The following is a 27,445-nucleotide window of genomic DNA, read 5'->3' on the forward strand; positions in this document are numbered from 1 at the left end:
GCTCTTCTTTATGACAGCTCTCATGATATCATAGTCCCATGTGGTTAGACCTTGTAACATGATTATGTCTTAAAGATCTTGATTTTTAAGAATTCAAGATGGAGTCCAGGAGGTCAACAACCTCACCTCCACTCCAGGATACCGAGAGAACAGATCGAAGACTGTTTCCTGAAGAACAGAGACTACAGCACTAACGCCTGAAGAACAATGGGTTTCAGCCTCCCAGACTTTTGGTTGTAAAGTAAGGAGTCAGCCATTGTGAACATACAGATTGAACCAGGCAGGTGTTAACAGCTGGGGGCAATGGAAAGGCCAAATAGCTTTGTTGAATTTAGACGACTGGTCTCTGCATTTTGGAGCAAAACAATATACTATCCAAGTAAATTTGACACATTTTCTGGAGGAAAACAGACTGTAAGGAATGAACCATCAGGTTGTGGCCTCAAGCAGGCTGCAAGAAAGGAACCCATCAGTGGTGGCAGCCTCACAGAGAAGACAGCCAGCAGTGGCAACTGGAGAGAGAGAGAGAGAGAGAGAAGGAACACCTACTCCCTGATGATATACAGCGAAAGGCTGTGGATATCGGAATCTGTTTTTGAGAGTCAGTGCTTGTGGAGGAGTAAAGGGGCCGACGGGATCGCCAGAAATCACATTATCCACAGATATCCAGGTTGGAAGTGTTTGGAGAAGGGAGTGAAGAAAATATTGATTTTTGAAAAGTCTGGGAGATCCAACCCATTGCAACTGGGAGGAGTTTGGGACTTTTAACCGCAACGGATTTCGTCATCAAAAAGGACTGTGTAACATTTAAGTTTGGTGTGAGGTTTTCAAGTGTGAAATGTGTGAAGAAAATACCTTTGTTTCTAATTTGGGGTATTGGCTACTTACAAGTACTATTTAGTTAATTGGGGATTTCTTTTAGTTTAGTTATTATAATAAAAGACTTAACATTTGAAATCTTGTTGTGTAATTCATTAAATTCGTCTGGGGGCTCAGATCCCCTATTTTTCACATCTCTCTGAGGTGGTAACAGGCTCCTTTGTTTTATTTTTGAGATATAGCACTGAAACAAGCCCTTTGGCCCACCGAGTCTGTGCAGACCAACAACCACCCATTTATACTAACCCTACAGTAATCCCATATTCCCTACCACCTACCTACACTAGAGGCAATTTACAATGGCCAATTTACCTATCACCTGCAAGTTTTTGGCGGTGCGAGGAAACCGGAGCACCCAGCGAAAACCCACGCAATCACAGGGAAAACTTGCAAACTCCGCACAGGCAGTACCCAGAATTGAACCCGGGTCCCTGGAGCTGTGAGACTGCAGTGCTAACCACTGCGCCACTGTGCTGCCCTAACCTTATTTGCCATGCTCCATGCAGTTAAACATATGCAGCCCAAACCCCTTTTAGTCTGCATCAACCCCTCCCCCCACCCGCCAAAGTCCGTTCACTCCTTTTTTTATTGTATTGCTAATCAGGTGACATTGTAATGATAAAATATTTCAGGTTTGTTTACAAACTGACCCTTGGCTTTGATAGAAAAGCAAAATACTGCAGATGCAGGAAATCTGAAACAAAAACAGAAAATGCTGGAAATACGCAGCAGGTCTGGCAGCGTCTGTGGAGAGAAAAACGGAGTTAATGTTTCAGGTCTGTGTGACCTATCAATAGTACTGGTGAGAGTTAGAAATGTAATAGGCTTTGAGCAAGTGAAAGGGGGGAGGGGAGAAGAAGATCAATTGATTTGATGGAGGTATTCAAAATGATGAGGGGTCTGGACAGAGTAGATAGAGAGAAACTGTTCCCACTCGTGAAAGGATTGAGAGCGAGTGGTTAAGGTCTGGAATGCACTGCCTGAGAGTGTGGTGGAGGCAGTTTCAATTGAAGCATTCAAAAGGGAATTGCACAGTTATATGAAAAGGAAGAATGTGCAGGGTTATGGGGAGAAGGCAGGGGACTGGAACTGAAGGAGTTGCTTTTTCAGAGAGCCGGTGCAGACATGACGGGCTGAATGGCCTTCTTCTGCGCTGTAACAATTCTGTGATTCTATGACCAAAATGGCAGATCTGTGATAGGGTGGAGGACAGGACAGATTAAATGACAAAAGGTTTCATGGTACAAAGCCAAAAGGAGTGGTAATGGGACAAGTAAAGAAACAGAAAATGTGTCTGGATGAGGTAAAAATGACAGGATTACAGCCACCCAAGCACAAAGTAAAGGGGTTAAGAAACAAGAGGGGGAGAAAATGAATCAGCAAAAAGTGAAAAAGAAATAAATGGGGGCAGTGGTTATGCTCTAAAATTATTGAACTCAGTGTTGAGTCTGGTAGGCTGTAAAGTGCTCAGGCAAAAGATGAGATGCTGTTCCTTGAGCTTGTGTTGAGCTTCACTAGAATATTGTAACAGGCCAAGGACAGAAAGGTCAGAGTGGGAGCAAGGTGGAGAATTAAAAAATGTCAAGCAACTGGAAGCTCAGGGTCATGCTTACAAACTGAACAGAGGTGTTCCCCAAAGCAGTCACCCAGTCTACGTCGGGTCTCCCCTATGTAGAGGAGACCATATTGTGAGCAGCGAATGCAGAAAACTAAATTGAAAGAAGTACAAGTAAATTACTATTTAACCTGGAAAGAGTGTTTGGGGGCCCAGACAGTGAATAGAGAAGAGGTAAGAGGGCAGGTGTTGCAACTCTTGCGCTTGCATGCAAAGGTGCTGTAGAAAACTGGGGAGGTGTCTGGGGTGACTGAGGAGTAGACCAGGGTGTTGCGGAGGGAACAGTCACTTTGGAATGCTGAAAGGGGATGGGAGGGGAAGATGTGTTTGGTGGTGGCATCACGCTGGTGGTGGCAGAAATGGCAGAGGATGACCAGTTGAATACAGAGGCTGGTGAGGTGGTAGGTGAGGAGAAGGGGAACCCTAGCATGGTTCTGGGAAGGAGGGGAAGGGGTGAGAACAGAATTGCATGAAATAGATCGGACACAGTAGAGGGCCCTGTCAACCACAGTGGGGGGAATCCTTGGTTGAGGAAAAAGGAAGACATATTGGAAGCGTTAGTATGGCAGGTTGCTCCATCTGAACAGATGCAATGGAGATGGAGAAATTGGGAGATTGGAATCGAGTCCTTGTAGGAGGTGGGGTGTGAGGAAGTGTAGTTCAGGTAACCGTCAGAGTCCGTGGGCTTATTGTGAAATAAAAACAAGAAATGCTGGAAATACTCAGCAGGTCTGGCAGCATATGTGGAAAGAGAAGCAGAGTTAACGTTTCGGGTTAACGTGACCCTTCTTTGGAACTGACAAATATTAGAAATGTCAAAGGTGATAAGCAAGTGGGGCAAGAGATAACAAAGGAGAAGGTGTAGATTGGACAAGGCCACATAGCTGACCAAAAGGTCATGGAGCAAAGGCAAACAATATGTTAATGGTGTGTTGAAAGACAAAGCATTAGTACAGATAGGGTGTTAACGGGCTGAAGATTGAACAGCAGCAAATACAAACCAATATTGTGAATATTGGTTGATAGCCTATCCCCAGAGATAGAGACAGAGAAGTCGAGGAAGGGAAGTGGAAGATGGACCATGTGAAGATGGAGAAGGGTGGAAATTGAAAACAAAGTTAATGAAATTTTCCAGTTCAGGGCAAGAGGTGAGGGAGGAGGCCTTGGAACAAGATAAGTTCCACATATCCCACAAAGACAGGCATAGCTAAGACCGATGCGGGTAGCCATATTAGCACCTTCTATCTGGAGGAAGTGAGTGGAGTTGAAGAAGTTGTTCAGTTTGAGTACAAGTTAAGCCAGATGGAGGAGAGTGGTGGAGGATGGGGACTGGTTGGGCCTCCCTTCAAGGAAGAAGCAGAGAGGTCTCAGACCATCCTGGTTGGGGATGGAGGTGTGGAGGGATTGGACGTCCATGGTGAAGAAGAGATGGTTGGGGCCAGGAAACTGGAATCTGTTGAAGTGGCGGAGGGCATTGGAAGAATCACAGATGTAGGTGGGTAGAGACTGGACAAAGGCAGAAAAAAATAGTCAGGATAGGAAGAAATCAGTTGAGTGGGGCAGGAACAGGCTGAAATAACGAGTCTACTGAGCAGTCCTGTTTGTGGATTTTAGGAAGGAGGGATGGATTTTGATGAATTGGGTGATGGGGGTGTGGTGTCTGGTTGTGGTTTCACTGGTGGCAGTGCACAAGAAATTTACTCAGCCCGACCTGTGCTGGTAATTCAAAAGCAAAACCCTGCGGCTGCCGGAAATCTGAGAGAAAAACAGAAAATACTGGGAACACTCTGCTGGTCACAGACTTGAAACATTAACTCTGTTTCTCTGTCCACAGACCTGCAGACTATTTCCAGCATTTTCTGTTTTTATCTCGCTGGTTAAGGGCAGAGTGGATCCAGGGTTAGTACCAGGTCCCTGTGTCCAACCCCGATTTGGATAGAGCCCTGTCACAGCCGCGACGCATTCTGGTACTGCACCTCCGCCATAGCGGAGTCTGCACTGAGACCAGAGGCCCATTCACAAATCCAGCCGCTGCGGTCCCGACCCCGCCTTCCCACCGCCGCAGTTGCTGATTGGTTACTCGTGGCCATCAAAGCTATTGCTGATTGGATGTTCGGAGGACACGGAACTCCACCTACCGCCCTTCTTGATTGGCCGTCTGCGAGCTGTAGCCCCGCCTCCCTCTCCATTCGTTGGCCGAGCGGAACTGGGCGCACGATAGTTCGACGAGCTGATTGGTCCCCGCCCCTCGGCTCATGGTCAGCTGATCCACCTGGCGCGGTCGTGCTGAGTGCCAGTGGCGTGAGGGGTGGCGAAGGTTGAGGTGGCAGAATGGCGGTACCGGAGCGGGGGTGAGTCCGTGAGCAACACCTGGGGAATGAGGGGAGTATGAGGGCACAGCCAGCCGGGCGACGGCTCCGGGGTGGAAATCCGTTCGGTTGGCACTCGGTGAGAGGACTGTCTGCAGCGGGGGTGCATCTGCGCGGCCGGTGCCCATTATTTCGCTTGCCAACAAATAATTCGAGTATTGCAGGGACCATCTCTGTCTGTTGGCCTCTTGTTTGCATCAGTTTCTGCATCGTGTTCCCCATTCCTCCCCGCAGACTCCCTCTTGACATTGAGACTCACTCGTCCTGGCATCTCATCCGCTGGCTCCTTTTCCAGAACCTCCAGACAGTGGACCTCTCCATCTAAAACCCAAACCTTCTGATACTTCCTCATATACAGTCATTTTTGTTTCTATTCCATCAACTGTCACGTTCAGCTTCTGACTGTCTTGTTATTCTTGGAGATGTTGTGAAGTCACAGGAGCAGGAGTAGGCCATTTTACCCCTTGAGCCTGTTCTGCAGTTCAGTGAGATCATGGTCGATCTGCGACCTGATCCGAATATCTGCCATTGCCTCATCTCCCTTAAAACCTCTGGGATAACAAATTTATCAGTCTCGGATTTAAAATTGACAAGCATCACTTTCTGTTTGCAGAAGGGAGCTCCAAATTTCTACCATCCTTTTGTGTGTAGAAGTGTTTCCTAATTTCATTCTGGAAAGGGTAGAAATTCATTTGTGTACAGGGATGCTGCCAAAGGACTGGAGGATTGCAAATGTTAGATCCTTGTTCAAAAAAATGGCGAAGGCCATTCAGTTTATCATTCATTGGTGGTGGGGAAACTTTTAGAAACAATAATGCAGGAGAAAATTTAACAGTAACTTGGGCAAAGGTGGATTAATCATGTCGAGCCAGCATAGATTCACTTAGGGCAAATTGTGAGTATGTTCAGAATAATATTCTGCAAAAGTATGTCCTAGAACCAATAAGGTTAGTAATGAGTACTGAGCCAGATTTAGTTAGCAGCCTAGTGTAGTGTGAACATATATCTAATAGAGATCATATGATGGAGTTCAACATAGTGCTTGAAAGGGAGAAATGTGAAACTAAGATTCTAGATTTAGGTAAGACTGACTTGAATGGGATGAGATTAAGACTGTTCACAGTAAACTGGATAAATCTGTTAATTAGTAAAAAGACAGGTTATCACGGGAGATGTTAAGTTCTTTTTGAACATGACACAGATCCAGTTTATACCTGTAAGGGGCAAGAGCTCTACTTGCCACAAAATGCCATGGATGAGTAAAGAGGTAACATAAAGCTGAGGGAAAAAGCATGAAAAAATGGAAGAAAATTCTAATAATTGGGAGACGTACAAAGAACATCAAAGGGTGAAAAAACAGTAAGAGCTACAAAAAGGGAGTATGAAAAGAAGCTTGCAAGGGATAGCAATATCAACACATTTTTACAATTATATTAGGAAAAAGAGGGTGGTCAGGAGCAACATGGGGCCCCTTGAAAATTGATGTGATATTGTCAATGAAAATAAGGAAATTGTGGACATGTTGAATCATTGCTTTAAACCAGTATTTACAGTGGTGGAATAGGTCAACATGCTGGAAATCCCAAGGAAACTATTTATTAATTTGGGTCCTTGTCCCCAATTCAATAACGTAAGAAAAATAACACTAAAGAGTGTCAAATCCCCAGGACCAGATGATTTTCATCCCAGGGTTTTAAAGGAATTCAGTGAGAATATTGCAGATGCCCTAACTATAATCTTGCAAAGTTCCCTTGATTCAGGAACCTTTCCTTTAGACTGGAAAATTCAATGTATCGCTCTGCTATTTAAGGAACGAGACAGATGGAAACCAGGGAATTATAGACCCGTTAGCCAAAGTCTGTTGGAAAATTACGAGCGTCTGTAAGAATAGAATGACGGAACACATAGAAAATTTTCAGCCGATCAGAGAGAACCAGCATGGATTTGTAACGGGTAGGTCATGCCTAATGAACCTAATAGAATCTTTGGAAGAGGGGATTAAAGTAGTGGATAGAGGAATCTCTGTGCATTTTATTTATATGGACATCCAGAAAGCATTCAGTAAAGTCAGGGGCGGCGCAGTGGTTAGCACTGCAGCCTAGGGTTAGGGACCTAGGTTCAAGTCTGGGTACTGCCTGTGCGGAGTTTGCAAGTTCTCCCTGTGACCGCGTGGGTTTTCGCCGGGTGCTCCGGTTTCCTCCCACAACCAAAGACTTGCAGGCTGATGGGTAAATTGGCCATTGTAAATTGCCCCTAGTGTAGGTAGGTGATATGGGATTACTGCAGGGTTAGTATAAATGGGTGGTTGTTGGTCGGCACAGACTTGGTGGGCCGAAGGGCCTGTTTCAGTGCTGTATCTCTTTTTAAAAAAAAAAAGTCCCCCTTAAAAGACTGTTGGCCAAAGCTGAAGGGAAATCTCAAACCAGCTCAAAAGGATATTGGAGGAGGTGAGATCCAGTTATTGTGAAAAAAGGACCTCAATAGTTATAATCTATGGAAAATTATCTGAGCCACGTACAAATGGACATGGGGATAAACAGTTTGTGAACATGTGGCTGAAGGAGTGGTGGTGTGGGGGAAATAAAGGATTCCATTTCATGGAACACTGACACCAGTACTGGGAGAGGAAGAACTTTCTTTTTGGGACAGGCTCCATCTGAACCGGGGTGGCAGAAAGGAAGAATATGGTGATTGGTCATGAGGACTTCAAACTAAAATGGTGGGCAGAGCTCAGGTGGAAAAGGAAATTTAGTTCTAAAGCAAACAAAAGTAATGAAGATAATAATGGCACTAAAGTGGAACAAATCCCCAGGATTAGATGTTTCCCATCCCAGGGTTATAAAGGAAGTAGGTGAGGACATTGCAGAAGCCGGAACTATAATTTTCCAAAGTTCTCGATTTAGGAACTGTTCCTTTAGTTTGGAACATTTCACATATCACTCTGTACTTTAAGAAAGGTGAGCGAGAAATAACAGGGAATTGTAGACCAGTTTTGCCTCATGTCTGTTATTGGGAAATTACAAGAGTTTATAATGAAGGACAGTAACTGAACATGTTGAAAATTTCCAGCTGATCAGAGAGAGTCGGCATGGATTTGCAAAGGGTAGGTTATGCCTGACAAACCTAATTGAAATTTTGAAGGGGGGACTAAACTAGTGAACAGGGGAATGTCTTATGGTTGTTATTTTATATGGATTTCCAGAAGGCATTTGATAAAATCCCTCTTAAGGAACTGTTATCTAAAGTTAAAGCTGATGGAATTGAAGGCAAATTATTGATTTGGTAGGACATTAGCTGAGTGGCAGGGAATAGAGTGGGATAATGGGCAGGTACTGTAATTGGCCGGATGTGACTAGTGGTGTCCCGGAAGGATGTATTGGAGCCTGACCTATTCAAATATCCAAGTGTGCTGATGACACAATGATAGGCAGCAGTATAGATGGAAGCATAAAAATATGAAGAGATATTAGCGTATTAAGTGGATAAAACTCTTTTTTTTATTCGTATATGGGATGTGGGCATTGCTGGCTAGCCCAACCCTAATTGCCCTCGAGAAGGTGGTGGTGAGCTGCCTTAAACCGCTGCAGTCCATGTGGGGGTAGGTACACCCACAGTGCTGTTAGGAAGGGAGTTCCAGGATTTTGACACAGTGACAGTGAAGGAACAGTGATATAGTTCCAAGTCAGGATGGTGTGTGGCTTGGAGGGGAACTTGCAGGTGGTGGTGTTCCCATGCCTTTGCTGCCCTTGCCCCACTCGGTGGTAGAGGTCGCGGGTTTGGAAGGTGCTGCTTAAGGAGCCTTGATGCATTGCTGCAGTGCATCTTATAGATGGTACACACTGCTGCCACTGTGCATCGGTGTTGGAGGGGTGGCACAGATTTATGGTGACTTGCAAAACCACCAGATGTGACAGGAGGAAAAATCTTTTAGGCAACAGATGGTTTGTAATGCATTGCCAGATAGGGTGGGAGGATACAGTTTCAATAGTAGTGTTGCAAAGGGAACTGGATAAATACTTGAAGGTGAAAAAATTGCTGAGATCTGGGAAAAGAATGGAACAACTGGATTGCTGTTCAAACGAACGGATGCAGATTTGATGGGGAGAATGGCCTCCTTCAGCTATGCTGTTCCGTAATTCTGCCAGGTTATTATTTAAGCAACGTCCCTGGTCCGAGACTCCCTAAACAGCAGAAATAGTTTCTCTACATCTAACCCATCAGCTCCCCATAATATTTTGAAAACCGATTAAATCATCCCTTAACATTCTAAATTCTTGGGAATACAATCCTAGTTTGTGCAATCTCGCCTCATAATTTAACCCTTTGGGCGTCCAGTTATCATTCTGATAAATCTATGTTGCACTCCCTCCAAGGCCAGTATATCCTTTCTAAGGTGTGGTGCCCAAAACTGAACACAGTATTCCAGGTACGGTCTAACCAGGGCTTTGTAGAGCTGAAGCATGGTTTCCATCCCATTATATTCTAGTCCTCTAGATATAAAGGTCAGCATCCCATTAGCCTTTTTGATTATTTTCTGCACCTGTTCATGACATTTTAATGATCTATGTACATGGACCCCCAAGTCTCCCTAACCCTCCACTGTTTTTAGCTTTTCACCATTCAGAAAGTACTCTTCTTTCCTTTTTAGGTCCAGTGTGGATAACGTCATACTTGCCTGCACTGAAATCCATTTGCCACAGTTTTGCAAATTCACTTAATCACTTAATATTGTAATTTTATGCTTCCATCGACACTGTTCATGATGCACTCTGTTCATGTTGTGATTTGTGGTTGAGCAGGTACCTTCTATTTTCGTGCAACTTTTGAGGCACAACCAAGATGCAACTGCTCAGTCAGCTTCCAGCTCGCAGTAATTGCCCCTGATTCAGCTGATTAACTGTTAACTGACTTGCAGTTCCTTTACTGTTTATAAAGTTCAAAGTTAAATTCCAAATGTTAAACCAAATTTCAGCTTGACCTACCCAGCCTCTACTTACCAGACAGGCCCACTCTTGCCAAATTCTCAGCTTTGCATTCTGTCCATGATGCTCTTGGTTGACATTGCAATCTGTGGCTGCTGTCTGTGCTTCAAACCCTGGGGATTGTAGCTTTTTCTAAACTCAGATGTAAAGATGCAGGTGTAAGATACAAGGGGTGAATTTGAAGTAAATCAAGTGGTGGTGGTTAGTTGACGGTAGCTCTGGCTTCTCTTGCCCTCCTTTCTCTCCTCCCCCTCCCTCCCCACCCCTTTTCCGTGCCAGGGTATGGATCCAGGAGTGTTTGCTGACCTCCAGTACCTTACTGAAGTTGGATGTTTATGGATCATCTGTTTCTTCTGCAGGAGATTTCACCATCAGGGTCTTGTCCTCAGATGTGACTTCAAGGGTTACTGGATACTTGTGCGATGTTGGAGCACAGGCTGATTGAATTCCACTTCCCAACCCAAGGCAATAAGGGCACTTTAGCAACCTGACTAGACCTCATCTGAGATAAACCAGTTTAGTACAATCTGGGAATGGAATCCAGAACATACTTTACCCCTCAGCTACTCTGTTTTAACCGGCTCAACCGTTGGAAAAAGGCCAGACAAACTTTAGTTTCAAAAGCCTCTGTTGGTTTTTGGAGGAATGGAACATCTTGTGTCGAAAGCTTTGTGTATGCATTGTGAAATAACATTCCCAATGTGCAGATGAGTTTGTTTGCGGGTTGAAGCTGTGTGCAGCAGCATTGAGAATTAGGGAAACATCAAGTAAGAATGCCCGTTGCAATCAGTGATTTCTTCGGCAGGATGAATGCTGGGGCTCGGTCAGCTTCACATGATGTGCTTTTTTCCCCCCCCCCCTGTTCGTAGGTGTTTGCGCAGAAGAGGCGGTCCATATAAAACTGAGCCAGCTACAGACCTGACCCGCTGGAGGCTGTCCAATGTTGAGGGCAGACAGACCTGGAGGTACATAGACTACAGAGAAACAGAAGACAGGCCACAGACAATGCTGGAGCTGCATTCATTGGGGCTCAACACTGTAGGTACCTTTAGTATTAGGAATTTCCATGTTGATCTGTTTTCAAAGCAATATATACAACCATTATATAAAAATCCACAATTTTATTTACATAGGCACTGAACAAGTAATGTCTGGATTTGCATTTAAAAAAAATCTCATTACTGTCTCTTTCATCTGTTTTTAATAGAATCACAGAATGATAAAGCACAGAAAGGCCATTTGGTCCATTGTGCTCGTGCTAGCCATTTAATCTCTTCTTACCTCTGTAAATTTGTATCCTTCAAGTATTCATCCAATTCTCTTTTGAACACTATTATTGAATCTGTTTCCCTCACCTTTTCAGGCAGTGAACTTGAACTTGGTGTATTTTTTTAAAAAAATGTTTCCTCATTTTGCCTCTGGTCCTTTTTCTTAAATCTGTGTCCTTCTGCCACCGGAAACAGTCTCTCCTTATTTACGCTTATCAAAATCATTCATGGATTTTGAATACCTCTATCCTCTTAACTTTCTCTGCTTTAAGAACAGCTTCTCTAATCTCGCCACATAACTTAAGTCCCTCATTCCTGATAACATTCCAGCAAACCTCCTCTGCCTCCTCTCCAAGGCCTAAATTGCTGTGCCCAGAATTGAACACAACACCACAACTAAGGTCTAAGCAGTGTTTTCTAAACGTTCAGTGTAATTTCCTTGCTTTTGTACTGTTTTTCTATTAATAAGGCTAAACATATGCTTGCCCTGTCGCATTCAAAGATTTGTGTACATGCATCCCCCGGGTTTCTCTGTTCCTGCAACCCCTTGAAAATTCGAACATTTAGTTCATATTGCCTTTCCTCATTCTTCCTATCGCTTTGCATTTCTCTTTATCAGATTTCATCTGCTCGGGTGTCTGCCCATTTCGCCAGTTTGTTTATGGCCTCCTGAAGTCTGTTACAATCTTCCTCATTGTTGACTGCATTTCTGAATTTTGTATCATCTGCAAATTTTGAAATTATGTCCTTTATACCTAAGTCCAGGTTATTTAATATATATCAAAAAGAGCAGTTGTTCTAATACCACCCCCTGGTGAACATCATTACTCTGGCCAACAACTGTTGACCAATATTCTGTAAATCAATGCTGCCACTGTCCCTGTAATCTCATGGTCTTAAATTTTGCTGACAATTCTATATGTGGTACTCTGTCAGATGCCTTCTGAAAGTCCATAAACATAACATCGACCACATTCCCCTCACCCGTGCTTTCCATTACTTTATCAAAGAACTTGATCAAGTTAGTCAAGCAGGATTTGCCTTTAAAAATCCATGTTGCCTTTCATTTATTAGCTGATACTTTCCCAAATGCCACTTGCTTTTCCTGATATATATCAATGACCTAGACCTTGGCGTACAGGCACAATTTCAAAGTTTGCAGATGATACGAAACTTGGAAACATTGTGAACTGTGAGGAGGATAGTGTAGAACTTCAAAAGGACATAGACAGGTTGGCGGAATGGGCAGACAGGTGACAGATGAAATTTAATGCAGAGGAGTGTGAAGTGATTCATTTTGGTAGGAAGAACGCGAAGAGACAGTATAAAATAAAGGGTACAACTCTAAGGGGGGGGTAGGAGCAGAGGGACCTGTGTATATGTGCATAAGTCACTGAAGGTGGCAGGACAGGTTGAGAGAACAGTTAATGAAGCATACAGTATTTATTAATAGGGGCATAGAATACAAAAGTGGGGAAGTTATGTTAAGCTGGTTCAGCTTCAACTGGAGTATTGTGTCCAGTTCTAAGTGCCATACTTTAGGAAAGATGTGAAGGTATTCGCGCGAGTGCCGCAAAGTTCACAAGAATGGTTCCAGAGATGAGGAACTTCAGTTATGTGGATAGATTGGAGAAGTTGGGACTGTTTTCCTTGAGAATAGAAGGTTGAGAGGTGATTTGATAGAGGTGTTCAAAATCATGAGGGGTCTGGACAGAGTAGATAGAGGGAAACTTTTCCCATTGGAAGGATTGAGAACAAGAGGGCACAGATTTAAGGTAATTGGCAAAAGAAGCAATGTTGACATGAGGAAAAACTTCTTCTCGTAGCGAGTGGTTGGGATCTGGAATGCACTGCCTGAGAGTGTAGTTGAGGCATTCAAAGGGGAATTGAATTATTATCTGAAAAAGAAGAATGTGCAGGGTTATAGGGAGAAGGCTGGGGTGTGGCAGTAGGTAGGTTATCTAACCCTTACCTTTCGCACTGATTTGCTGGGCTCCCCCATCATTGAGGATGGGGATATTTGTGGAGCCACCTCCTCCAGTTAGTTGTTTAATTCCATTCACGACTGGATGTGGCAGGACTGCAGAGTTTAGATCTGATCCGTTGGTTATGGGATCGCTTAGCTCAGTCTATCGCATGCTGCTTATGCTATTTGGCATGCAAGTAGTCTGGTGTTGTAGCTTCATCAGATTGACACTTCATTTTGAGGTATGCCTGGTGCTGCTCCTGGCATGTCCTCCTGCAGTGTTCATTAACATAGAAGGTGCAGTTTGGAACAGTTACTGACCCAGAGACCATGAGAACACTCCATTTAAGATCAGTGAACTTTAGGTCAGAAACATACCAGTGCTGATGGGGAACAGTTCCTGAGCACCAAGTAAGAGGGAGTTGAATTAAAAATATAACTAGTAACACAGGGCAGCACCAGCTTGGAGGAACTACTGAGCCTGTTGGTAAGAGTATGAATAAAGTTGGTAATATGTGGCACACTTTGGGAGACATTACTGGACCTGGGAGCTGGATTAATGTCAGTAAAAATTAACTTGAGTGCCACTTCACCTTTGCGAGTACAGTTGTTAAATCTCACCATGAACTCTAACTTCTCCCAGCCTATCCATTTTCCTAGCAATATCTTCACTCACTGATGAAAGCAAAAGGAAACGGCAGAGGTTGTAACCGAGCATTACTGAGCATTTACAACAAACAATATGAATGTCTTGAAGAGAAAGCAACGAGGTGGCACAGCATGGCAGTAACCTCTGAAATCCACCAACTCTGTCAAACATTAAACTTAGTGCAGAACTGACAGAGATCTCAGTTTTGTCATTTACGGATATCATTTTGTGTATAGAAATCGAGATTAAAAGTATACATCACAAGCCAGCTTTTACTGTCTGCTTCTCTTTAGGCATTTTATAAGCCAAAAATGTTTTGCTAATGTTATCAAAATTGTATAAGCTGCTAAAGACTTGATACTGAGTTAGTATAATTACTGGTGTGGAACAATGCTAAAATAATTCAATGTGTATCATGTCTTGGTCTTTCAGAGTAAATTTGCCAGGGATTTGCCAAGTGCTGGTACGCCACAAGAGGCAGTTCTGCAGGGAATGAAGTTTTATAAACTACTACAGGCTGAGGATGGACATTGGGCTGGAGACTACGGCGGACCACTCTTCCTTCTACCTGGTTAGTCAGGAACATTATAGAAATGGGCCTTGGGTACAGTTCCTGCCAGGCATGCTGGTTTCTGATCCTATCTAGCCCAGGGAAAAAAGTTTGCAGAATAAATCTATCTTGAAGCCCAATATTGTCAATGAAGAAGACCCACAATAGGCTGCAGAATGGAAGTGTTACGTATAATGCATAGTGTTGGGGCTTGGGTTTCATGCCATTATTTCTACTTTTTTTTCCGTGTCTCCCTGCATTGCACTATATCCAGGGCCCTACCAAATTCATAGTCAAATTTTACAGTCATGGCATTTTAGGAATCATGAATTTCACGATTTCACAAATTTGAATTGTAAATTTCAGGGTGTTGCAGCAAGCCATGAAAATGATCTACTTAAAAAAAAAAAGACAAAGGCAGTTTCTGGTTTCAAATAGCATTTATTATGTATTCAAAAACTGTTGTAAAAAGATGACTATAAACAGGTCACATCCTTTACTCACTGAAGTCAGTGGTTGAATGTGAGCATGGAGCAACCTGTAACTGTCTCTTTCTTCATTCCCTGACTCTGCACTGTGAAAACCTGTCCGCGTTTAGACACAGCTCTCCCCGTGCCCACAGAGTTTGTTGGAATTGCCATAACAATGTGCAGCAAAAACCTTTGGTAGGTAGTCCCCTATTGCAGTTTATTTGCACTTGGCAAGCAAACACCATTTTGAGCATTACGTTGAATGAATGCCCACAGTTTTGAGTGATCAAGTTTTTCCAATGGTATGTTGGCGCTTGCAAAAGCATCCACAAGTTACATTGTAACCAGCTGACCATTTTCTGAGCTCTCTGTTGCTTTCTTAAAAATTGATGAAATTGTTGCTTATTTTATTGCGTATTCGTTTTCCAGCAGTGCTGTGTTGGATGCTGTCTTTGTGCTGTGTTGGCTTTTGGACTCCCAAGTGGTGTTGAACCATTGTCCACCGTCTGTGATCCAGTGAAACATTGCAGCTTGTACAAAACAGTATTCCACCATTTGGTTTCCAAATTCTTTCACTCAATGTGCTGCAGTGATGGTTGTGGCCGTTTTTGATTTGCTCATTCTGACATTCTCACTTGCCTAACACGTGAGACTGCTTCTCTCAAAACTGCACTGGAAGCCCTCCCTCATCTACCAGTCAGCGAACCCATTTGAATAACCCATTTCACAGACCCGAGATTTCACAGTCCGTGACGCATTTCCACAGCTGTGAATTTGGTCGGGCACTAAACGTACCTCCTCAGGAATCGTAAGGGGAGAGAAGCAAGAATAACATTCTGAATACTGGTGAGAGTGTTGGTTCACTTGAGGAGTGCAGCCACAGCCTAGTCCTCAGCTGGGTCAGCTATACAGTGGGGCAGGAGGAACATTGAAAAGCAATGGGGGTGGGGGGGGGGTTTCTATAGTTAGGGGAACACAGGGGTTTTTACAGCTGCAGACATGAATCCAGGATGGTATGTTGCCTCCCGGGTGCCAGGGGCAAGAATGTCACTGAGCAGCTGCAAAGCACTCTGAGGGAGTAGGGTGAAGAACCAGCAGTCATTATAGTCATTACGGTGGTCCATATCACTGCCAACAACATAGGTAGAAAAAGGGATGAGTTCCTGCTGGTAGATTTTGGGGAAATAGAAAAGAAACTAGCAAGCAGGACCTCAGAGGTAGTAATCTCCAGATTACTCCTAGTGCCACGTGCTAGTGAGTTTAGAAATAAGAGGATAGAACGTGGCTGAAGGGAGGGTGTAGGAGGCAGGACTTTAGATTCCTGGGATATTGGGACTGGTTCTGGGGCAGTTGGCCAGACAAGTTGGCAGACTGTACAGGCCAGACAAGTTGCAGCCGAAGAGCCGGGACCAATGTCCTTGTGGGGCAGTTTGCTAGTGCTATTGGGGAGGATTTAAACTAACTTGGGATGGGTATTAGGAGGTAACAGAGGGGAAAAACAAAGCGCACAAAGAATTGGGAGAGACAGATAGCACTAGAGTAAGCAATAGTAAGGTATTGGGTGAGGTTAGAGTAAGAGGAAATGAAAAAAAGTCTGAATTGGGTTTACAGTGGATGTGTGTGAATGCATGGAGTGTGATGAATAAGATTGGTGAGCTGTAGGCACAGGTAGCCACGTGAAAGTATGATGTGGTGACAATGGAGTCCTGGCCAAAAAAGGGCAGACTGGATGCTAAATATTCTTGGATACAAAGTGTTCAGGAAAGATAGGGAAGGGAAGAAACAAGGATGGGTGGCAGTATTGATCAAGGCGAATATTGCATTGCTGGCGAGAGAGGATGTCCAAGAGGGGTCAAGATCAGAATCTATTTGGTTAGAACAAAGGAACAATAGAGGTGCCATTACACTACTGAGTGTATTCTAAAGGCCATCAACTTGTGGGAAAGTTATAGAGGAACAAATTTTCAAGGAAATTACAGAGAGGTGCAAGAGTTATAGAGCAGCAATACTCTAATATAGCCTAGGATAGTATTATTGTAAAGGGCAGGGAGGGGAAGAGTTCTGAAGTGTGTTCAGGAGAATTTTCTACATCAGTAAGTTTCTGGTCCAATGAGGAAGCAGGTATTGCTGGATCTGGTTTTGGGGAATGAGGTGGATCAAGTGTCAGTAGGGGAACATTTACAGAACAGTGATAATTGTATCATAAGGTTTAGATTAGCTATGGAAAAAGACCAGGAACAATCAGAGTAAAAGTAATCAAGAGGGGGGAGGGCCAATTTCAATGGGGTGAGAATGGATCTGGCCCAGATAAATTGGAATCAAAGATTAGCAGGCAAAACTGTAACTGAACAATGGGCTGCCTTTAAAGAGGAGATAGTTTGGGCACAATTGAGGTAGATTCCCATGAGGGGGAATGGTAGGACAAACAAATCCAGAACTCCCTGGATGACGAAAAAGATAGAGAACAAGATAAAGAAGAAAAAGGGTGCATATGACAGATGTCAGGTTGATAATACAAGTGAGAACCAGGCTGAATATAGAAAGTTCAGAGGGAAGTGAAAAAAAGAAATGAGCAGCAAAGAGAGAGCATGAGAAGAGACTGGAAGGTAACATAAAAGGGAATCCAATAGTCTTCTATAGCATAAAAATAGTAAAAGAGTAGTAAGAGGAGGGGTGGGGCTGATTTAGGGATCAAAAAAGGGATTTATGCATGGAGACAGGGCATGGCTGAGGTACTAAGTGAGTACTTTGTATCTGTCTTCACCAAGGAAGAAGATGCTGCCAAAGTCTTAGTAAAACAGGTAATTGAGACACTGGATCGGCTAAAATTTGATAAAGAGGTATTAGCAAGGCTGGCTGAACTTAAAGTTAATAAGTCACCAGGACTGGATCAGATGCATCCGAGGATACTGAGGGAAGTAAGGGTGAAAATTGCGCAGGCACTGACCATAACTTCCAATCCTCCTTAGATACAGGGGTGGTACCAGAAGACTGTAATGTTCTAAGTTCTAAGTACTGGAGAATTGCGAATGTTACACCCTGTTTCCAAAGGTGTAAGAATAAACCAAGCAACTACAGGCCAGTCAGTTTAACCCCGTTGGTGGGAAAACTTTTAGAAATGATAATCTGGGATAAAATTAACTGCCACTTGGACAAATGTGTATAATTGAGGAAAGCCAGCACAGATTTGTTAAGGGAAAATAGTGTTTAACTAATTTGATTGAGTTTTTTGATGAAATAACAGACAAGTTTGATGAGGGTGATGTGTTTGTTGCATGGTACATGCATGAACCTCCTAAAGGTGTTTGATAAAGTGCTACGTAGCAGGCTTGTCAGCAAAGTTGAAGCCCATTGGAATAAAAGGGACAGTGACAGCATGGATGCAAAGTTGGCTGAGTGACAGAAAACAGTAGCGGTGAACAGCTATTTTTTGGCCTAGAGGAAAGTATATGGCGGGGTTCCCCAGTGTTAGGACCATTGCTTCCCTTGATCTACATTAGCGACCTAGACTTGGGTGTACTGGGCACAATTTCAAAATTTGTAGATGATCCAAAACTTGGAAATATTGTGATCTGTGAGAAGGTTGGTGATAAACTTGAAGAGGACATAGACAGGCTGGTGGAATGGGGACATGTGGCAGGGAAGTGTGAAGAGATACATTTTGGTAGGAAGAATGAGGAAAGGCAATGCAAAATAAAGGGTACAATGCCAAAGAGGGTGTAGGAACAAAGAGACCTGAGGATGCACATGCACAAATCGTTGAAGGTGAGAGAATGGGTTGAGAAAGTGGTTAATACGGCATATGGGATCCTGGGCTTCATAAATAGAGGCCTCGAGTGGAAAAACAAGGGAGTTATGGTGAACCTTTATAAAACACTGGTTCAGCCTCAACTGGAGAATTGTGTCCAGTTCTGGGCACTGCACTGTAGGAAGGATGTGAAGTCTTTGGAAAGGGTGCGGAAAAGATTTATGAGAATGGTTCCGGGGTTGAGAGACATTTGTTACGTGGATAGATGGGCGAAGGTGGGACTGTTCTCCTCAGGGAAGAGAAGGTTGAGAGGATATTTGATAGAGATGTTCAGGTGCTCAACACCATGAGGGGGTCTGTGCAGAGTAGATGGGGAGAAACTGTTCCCGTTGGCAGTGGGGCTGAGAACCAGAGGGCGCTGATTTAAGGTGATTGGCAAAAGAACCAGGAGCAACACGAAGAAAAACGTTTTTATGCAGCGAGTGATTAGGATCTGGAATGCACTGCCTGAGTGTGGTGAAGGCAGATTCAATCGTTGCTTTCAAAAAGGATTTGGATAGTTATCTGAAGAGAGAAAATTTGCATGGCTATGGGGGAAAGTCAGGGAAGTTGGACTGGCGGAGTTGCTCTTGCAGAGGGCTGGCACGGACACGAAGGGCTGAATGGCCTTCTATGTATCTACTTTCTTGAGGTTTTCTCCCTTCCCCAGGGGAAACACCTTGCAGCTTTTCTGATGATGCTACTGGGATAGGTAAATGAGGAACTCAAATGACTGTGGAGTAGTCATGTTAACCCCAGAAGGATGAGGTCAAATCTGGGCATGGAGCAGTTAAATATACTAATGGACACTAATTCCAAAACAATAATAATTAAATAAATGAGTTTTTTTCTTCAACTAATGACATCATCTTTCAGGGCTCCTGATTACATGTCACGTAGCAAAGATATCACTGTCAGAGGCTCAGAAGAAGGAAATGGTTCGATATCTGCGCTCAGTACAACTTCCAGATGGAGGCTGGGGTTTGTAAGTATCCATAAATATGTAACAAAATACAACACTGAATAGAGAGACTGAGTTTATTATGTCAACTGGTCTTACTTTTACACCCCTTCTTTCTGGCTCCTTGGGCTCCAGTCCAGTCTAACCTAGGGAAAAGGGGTGAAGGGCTCGTTTAATGGCTGCAGTTAAGGTTCGCAGATGACTTGAATTCTTGTAGTGTCCAGACAGTATATAATGGACCAGAATTCACAATTCTAGCGTGAAATCAGTATTTCCAGCAAGGAGCCACCCACAATTGACTCTGGAATGGAAGTGTGATGAGTCATGTTGGTGTGAAGAATAGGGTTTTCTTCCATTACAAAACCCAGTTCTTAATGATGCCCCTTTCCACATCCCCCCCACCCGCCCCCGCTCCGTTCCTCTCAAAGAGAGGGGAGGACTGTCCTGAGCTGATATTTCTCTCTGCTATCTCAATAGTGCCATTCCCAAATGGAAACTGCGATGGAGAGAGGCATGGTGTTGGGGGGGGGATGTCATGTTGCTGTTAGGGTGCCAATCTCGAGGTTGAGAGTTGAAATCCCAAAAGGGCAAGTTGTGAAATTGAATTTGACAAATCTGCTCATTTCTGGATTGGCATCTAAATAAAAATGAGCATAAAAGCTCATCATTCACCGATGTCATTCAGGGAAGGGAACCAGCCACCCCCACTCAGTCTCTGGTCTAATATAGGAACTTAAATAAAAACACGATGTGCTGGAAAAAGTCAGCTTCTGTGGAAAGAGAAACAGAGCTAACGTTTCAGGTCAATGGTCTTTCCTCCGAACTCATCTGTCCTGTGCTACGTGATTGACTTTTAATGTTCTCCGAACTGGCTTAACATAACCTGGTTCTCAGGGCAGCTAAGGGTGAGCAATATTCGTTTTTTTGTTTGCTGGGATGTGGGCGTCTCTGGCTCAGCCAGCTTTTATTGCCCATCCCTAATTTCCCTTGAACTAAGTGGCTTGCTAGGCCATTTCAGAGAGCATTTTAAGAATCAATCACATTGCTATGGGTCTGGAGTCACATGTAGGCCAGACCAGGTAAGGACAGCAGATTTCCTTCCCTAAATGACATTAGTGAACCAGATGGGTTTTTACAACAATCGACAATGGTTTCATGGTCATCATTAGATTGGATTTTTTTTTTTTTAATTCCAGATTTATTAATTGAATTCAAATTTCACCATCTGCCATGGTGGGATTCGAACCCATGTCCCCAGAGCATTAGCCTGGGCTCGGGATTACAAGACCAGTGATATTACCACTACACCACCGTTTCCCCAAGGCATCCCTGCTGACATTGCCGACATCCTGAGAACTCGAGTATTAAAAATGGGAATGCATTCCAAAATGGAGCAGTTTCCAGCTGAAGTTACTGATTGGTGGAGACTGAAGCCTTCCTGTCGTACACTGGGGTTATTCCCAAAGAGGGAGGGGAGGTCTCAATTCATTGTGGTAAATTGGTATGAAATTGGTGAGGTGAGAGTGACTGTCCTTGACATCAAGGCAGCATCTGACCGAGTATGGCATCAAGGAGTCCAAGCAAAACTAAGGTCAATGGGAATCGGGGGGAAAGCCCTCCGCTGCCTGGAGTCATACTTAGCGTAAAGGAAGATGGTTGTGGTTGTTGGAGGTCAATCATCTGAGCTCCAGGACATCACTGCAGGAGTTCCTCAGGGTAGTGTCCTTCAGATGCTTCATCAATGAGCTTCCTTCAATCATAAGGTCAGAAGTGGGGATGTTCGCTGATGATTGCACAATATTCAGCACCATTCGTGACTCCTCAATACTGAAGCAGTCCGTGTAGAAATGCAGTAAGACTTGGATAATATCCAGGCTTGGGTTGATAAGTGACAAGTAACATTCGTGCCACACAAGTGCCAGGCAATGACCATCTCCAACAAGAGAGAATCTAACCATCTCCCCTTGACATTCAATGGCATTACCATCGCTGAATCCCCCACTATCAACATCCTAGGGGGTACCATAGACCAGAAACTGAACCATATAAATACCGTGGCTACAAGTGCAGGTCAGAGGCTAGGAATCCTGTGGCGAGTAACTCACCTCCTGACTCCCCAAAGCCTGTCCACCATTTACAAGGCACAAGTCAGGAGTGTGATGGAATACTCTCCACTAGCCTGGACGGGTACAGCTCCAACAACACTCAAGAAGTTCAACACCATCCAAGATAAAGCAGCCCGCTTGGTTGGCACCCCATCTACAAACATTCACTGCCTCCACCACCGACGCACAGTGGCAGCAGTGTGTACCACCTACAAGATGCACTGCAGCAACGCACCAAGGCTCCTTAGACAGCACCTTCCAAACCCGTGACCTCTACCAACTAGAAGAACAAGGGCAGCAGATGCATGGGAACACCACCACCTGCAAGTTCCCCTCCAAGTCTCACACCATCCTGATTTGGAACTATGTCGCTGTTCCTTCACTGTCGCTGGGTCAAAATCCTGGAACTCCCTCCCCAACAGCACTGTGGGTGTACCTACCCCACATGTACTGCAGCGGTTCAAGAAGGCAGCTCACCACCACCTTCTCGAGGGCAATTAGGGGTGGGCAATAAATGCTGGCTTGGCCAGCGATGCCCACATCCTATGAATGAATAAAAAAAAAAGAAAAAATTCCTTTCAGTCTTTGAGGTTCAACGTTTCCATGCAGTATAACAAACCTACATTCGAAGACCCTTAATGAATCTGTATCTATTTAAAATTTTGACACCTTAACATTCCCAGCCATACATTTACTCTGCTTTCCATACAGATTGCCAGTTTCTTCAGTAAGGTGCAGGGTGACAGGCTAGCATCTGTTGTGGTTTCACCAATGCCAAGACCAGCACCGGTGGCGTGAGGTTAATGCTAAACATACGCCTTGCTTCGTATGGCCGACTGTGCAGTTTCCTATATCCTAATGCCAAGTATGACCTATATGTTTTGATTTGAACCCTAGGCACGTGGAGGACAAATCGACAGTTTTTGGAACAGCACTGAATTACACAGCCCTACGAATCCTTGGTGTCGGGCCAGATGACCCTGACCTGGTGCGAGCGAGAAATAACCTGCATGATAAAGGTCAGGAGTCCAAATAACTAAAAGCAATGTGCAAGGAACTTTCTTTTTCTGAGGGTTTATAGCTGTCTGTGATGAACTGATCACAATTGCTACACAACACTGTTCCATAACACTCAGTAAAAACACTTAGACCTTTCAGGAGGAGGCCTCCCTGACTAGTTTGAAATAATAAAATGGGTAAAGTAGTGAGATCTGAGAGAAACTGCATTGGAAAGAGGCTGGCCAGAACAAGGGAGAGAAACAAAGAGTGTGTCAACCTGAACTTCCTTTGATTTTCTAGAGATTGAAAGCAGCTTGAAACAGGACAAAACATGATAACGCCTATTTTCGAAAGCGAGAGAGAAGCTGTGAGATAATGTGCCAAGAACGTTATACCAAGAGGAAGCAAAAGATGCCAGGTGATTAGGTGTAGTAGCTCTGCAGTGGGCAATAAACAAAGCTTCTGCTGAGAGTGACAATCCACAGCTTCGACTGGTTCACTACAAAGTTGCAGTACTGGGGTTGAATTTCAGCAATGATTCTCTCAGTTGTATGCTGCCAATGAGCAGAATATCCTCGGAAATCCCACAGAAGGGATGAAGTTATAGCAAACGATTGGGAGAACCCCTGTCTGGCGTTCAGTCACAGTTTCTGTATAAACACTTGTGCCAGGCTTCCTGGGAGCAGGTTGCATTTTATTGATCAGCTGCATACCTTTTCCGCTGGCATAGCTTGGGGTATCAAATACTTTATATAGCAGTTACATCGCTTACTAGAATTCCCTATTACTTCTCCTGTCAATCTGTAAAATGGGAAGCATCATATTCAGAATCTGACCATAGGCTAAAACGCTAGATTTTTATTTTCACTTATAGCTGTGACATCAGGCAAAAATGTTTTATGCAGAAAGTTGTAATCTGGAAAGCACTGTCTGGAAAAACATAGAAACATAGAAAAATAGGAGCAGGAGTAGGCCATTCAGCCCTTCGAGCCTGCACCGCCATTCAGTATGATCATGGCTGATCATCCAAACTCAGTACCCTGTTCCCGCTTTCTCCCCGTATCCCATAGTGGGTGGAAGCAGATTGAACAATAACTTTCAAAAGGGATTCAGGTAAATACTTGAAGGGAAAAAACATTGCAGGGCACTGGGAAAGAGTAGGAGAGTGGGACTAATTGTGGAGCTCTTCCAAAGAGCCAGCACAGGCATGATGGGCCAAATGGCCCCTTTCTGTTTTGTATAATTCTATAAGCAGAGCCTTTAAGGCAGATGCAATACAGTCTAATCAAGGTGAAAAATCTAGAAGCTGTTGGCCTATTTTCAAGATAAAATTGAAGTCTTCCCTTCCCTTGTTCCTTGCAAAACAGAATGTAATTTAAAGGTAGAGGTGTTGTGAATGGAATATGTGCAACCCAAGTGCTATGGAATTGTCTTCATTAAATGGATATTTAATATTAGTTCCTTCAAAAACCAGCTTATCAAACAATCAAAAAAGAAAGGTAGCATAGACTGTCAATGTGCATTTACTATCATGAAGATGATGGTCCTAAGGTAAGTACCTTGTCTGGAATCTATCATCTGGCTACCTTCAGTCACACTGCCCAGCCTTTATTAACAGGAGTAAGATTCAAGACACTTTTAGGGTTTATATAATTTGAATTAATATCAACATAGAGTGTCTACTGCCACCACTGTGTTAGCCAATGAGTTGGAGGTGAGGCGGGACTTACTGCAGGCTCATAGCAAGCCGTTATTTTACAGCAAAATCTATTTACTTAGCAAACAGTCTACAGAGTCTCGATGGACTACTGCAAATAGAACTCATGACCAAAGCTACAGCAACTTCTCCCAATAAAAGCAAGGTGATTTCCCCAGCCAAATGTAGCGAGTAGAGGGTGGCTGCGAATAAATTGTGTGTGTGTGGGTAAACGCAATTGCAGTCATTTACAGTAGGATGGCCTCCAAGTGTGATTAACAGGGGAATCACCCAATCCACTCCATTATGGCTGGGATTAGTGGTGTCACTGTATGCAGCTGATTTCACTGCTGTTCATGGGACCTTGCTGTGTGAAAATTGTCTACTGTCTTTACTTACATGACGGTCACCACAAAAAAAAGTAATTCATTAGCTGTGAAGCATTTTGGGATGTCCAGATTATGTGAAAGGCACTTTGTAAATGCCTGACTTTCTGAATGGCACTAGCATTAACATCAGGCCAGTAATTCATCCCATGCCAGAAATCGCAGTCCACTTTAAGGAGTCCTGGGTTTGCCTGATGTTAAAGCAATGACAGTGCAGACAGATGCTGCCTGACCTGTTGTGTATTAGTAGCATTTTCTCCAGCAGCTACAGTATTTTGCTTTTGCTGCTGTACACACTTGCATTGACAGACACCATGTTGTGCTTCTCAGACTTCGGTTTGAATCTGCTTTTCCACCTGGATCAAACGTTCTTCCTCCATTGTCTCCTGGGTCAAACTCTGCTTTTCCACTGGCCCCATGAGCTCGACCATATCTCCCTGGTCCCAGTTGGATGTTCGGTGCCCTGCTGGGTTTTGAACTGGAATTTTATCTCGATGTTGTCTCCTGCCCTGTAGATAAGCCAGAACTCTCCAATCGTGGATGTTACCTTCTCTGATCAAGCTCCTATGCTAAAAATCTTCCTTGCTTTCTGCCACTGGTTCATATAATCTAACGCCGTCTCTGTGGCCACTCACTTGCGTATGTCACTCTGGACCTGTGGCCTCCCTCTATTTCTGGTCACTTTCTGACTCTACTGCTTGCTCTTGCTGTTGCTAATCCCCTGTACCTATGCCCCATTCCTCCACCTTCTCCATCACTGTGTCCCCTCAAGCCCTTTCCCCACTCAACACTATTCCCAGCCTATCTTCTCTCCTGTTGCTGATCCAAGCTGGAATTCTACTTAAACAAGCTCATAACCTCCCTCGGGTATTACCCACCAATCACAGAATGCGTTGTTGGCTCTCTGACCAGCAATAAGAACTCTCTTGTGCTCTTCCCAACGAGCATCCCATCCAGCTCATTCTTTAGAGGTTAATTTCTTTAAGCTCCTCCCTATTCTCTTGTCTCCTCCTCTCCTTCCTCCCTAGTCTTGGGACAATTATTGCCCTACTTCATACTGCCCTCCAGAATGTACGCTCCCTCACAATCAAAATCTACAGTAATCCTAGATGAATGTATTGACATACAGTCCTTGGCAGAAGCTCCATTTATAATTATCCTCCCTGTGTAGTTAAATATTCCATTGCATGTCTTTCCCAAACCACTGAAGCAGAAACTATGTGGTTCCTCTTGTTCTCACCTTCCCCTGCCCCCTCCAGCCTCTGTATTCAACGGATCATCCTCTGCCATTTCTGCCACCGCCAGTGTAATGTCACTACCAAACACATCTTCCTCTATCCTCCCCTTTCAGCATTCATAAGGGGCCGTTCCTTCCTTGACATCCTGGTCCACTCCTCAATCACTCCAAACAGCCCTCCCCTTCCCATGGCACCTTTCCCTACAAGCTCAGAAGATTCAACACCTGCCCTTTTACCTCCTCCCTTCTTATCGTCCAAGACTCCAAACATTCTTTCCAGGTGAACCAATGATTTACTTGTACTTTTCAAGTTCGGATATTGTATTCACTCCCTACAATGTGCTCTCCTCTATGTTGGGGAACCAAATGCAGACTGGATGACCGCTTTGCAGAACTCCTATGTTCATTCTGCTTGCGTGTCCCCGAGCTTCCAGTCAGCTGTCGTTTTAATTCTCCACCTTGCTCGCACTGTGTCCTTGGCCTGCCATAGTGTTCTAATGAAGCTTGAGGAACAGCATCTCTTCTTTCGACTGGGCACTGGCCTTAACATTGAGTTCAACAATTTTAGATCATAACTTCTGCCCCCATTTTATTGAATGATAGAATGGTTACAGCACAGAAGGATTCCATTTGACCCATCGTGTCTGTGCTGGCTCTCTGAAGGAGTGTTTCTTTGCTAGTTTGGTTTTTTTCCTCTTGTTTCTCTCCCAGTTCCTTTACTGGGCATTTGGACAGCAGCTGTTCTTCATTCTGCCATTCACACCTCCTTTAGACACATCTTTTGTTTCTTTACTTGTCCCATTACCACTCCCTTTGGTTTTGCAGTATGAAACCTTTTGTCATTTGATCCCAATTGTTCTTCCCATTCTCCCCTTTCACTTGCTTAAAACCTATATTACACTTCTGACTTTTCCCAGTTCTGATGAAAGGTCACAGACCTGAAATGTTAACTCTCTTTCTCGCTGCACAGATGCTGCCAGACCTGCTGAGTATTTCCAGTATTTTCAGGTTTCCAGCATCTGCGGTATTTCGCTTTTGCCCTGAAGCAGTGGGGTGGGTGTTATGACCAAGTCTCATCTCTTCCTTTTCCTTTACTCTCTGACACCTCACCCTCTTCTGTCTCTCCTGCAAAGTCCCCATTATTTAACACTCGTCTCACAGTGAAGTGCAAGGTCAAGTATATCTGATCCGTTATTGATTTAACCATTGCTCATGGGAGGGGCTCAGCCATGTGTAGCACTCTCATACTACCCTCAATTCAGCTAAATCTTCCAATTACTCCAGGATTATCCTTGAGGGGAGACAGTTGTGTAGCAATGTCATTGAATTAGAAGTCCAGAGGCCCAGGCTAATGTTCTGGGGGCATGGGTTCAAATCCCACCAGGGCAACTGGTGGAATTTAAATAATAAAAATTGGGAAATGAATGTTCGTCTTAGTAATGGTGCCTTTGAAACTATCGTTAATTGCTGTAAAAACTTATTTGGTTCACTAACGTCCTTTAGAGAAAGAAATATACTGTCCTTAC

General features: G+C 44.0%; 1 protein-coding gene across 2 annotated transcripts in view; it reads left to right on the plus strand.

Annotated features, from left to right (window-relative positions):
- The first annotated feature begins 4,765 nt into the window (after positions 1-4,765).
- Positions 4,766-27,445, plus strand: part of lss (lanosterol synthase (2,3-oxidosqualene-lanosterol cyclase)) — a 116,120-nt gene continuing 93,440 nt past the window's right edge. The window contains exons 1-5 of one of the 2 annotated variants that reach the window (XM_068036212.1): positions 4,766-4,845; positions 10,715-10,883; positions 14,161-14,299; positions 19,412-19,520; positions 22,499-22,620. In XM_068036212.1, coding sequence (XP_067892313.1) covers positions 4,826-4,845; positions 10,715-10,883; positions 14,161-14,299; positions 19,412-19,520; positions 22,499-22,620 — 559 coding nt within the window. In that variant the 5' untranslated portion in view covers positions 4,766-4,825. The other variant, XM_068036213.1, reaches the window with a different exon arrangement.

Source organism: Heterodontus francisci, chromosome 7 (genome assembly GCF_036365525.1).
Source record: "Heterodontus francisci isolate sHetFra1 chromosome 7, sHetFra1.hap1, whole genome shotgun sequence".
Taxonomy (NCBI): domain Eukaryota; kingdom Metazoa; phylum Chordata; class Chondrichthyes; order Heterodontiformes; family Heterodontidae; genus Heterodontus; species Heterodontus francisci.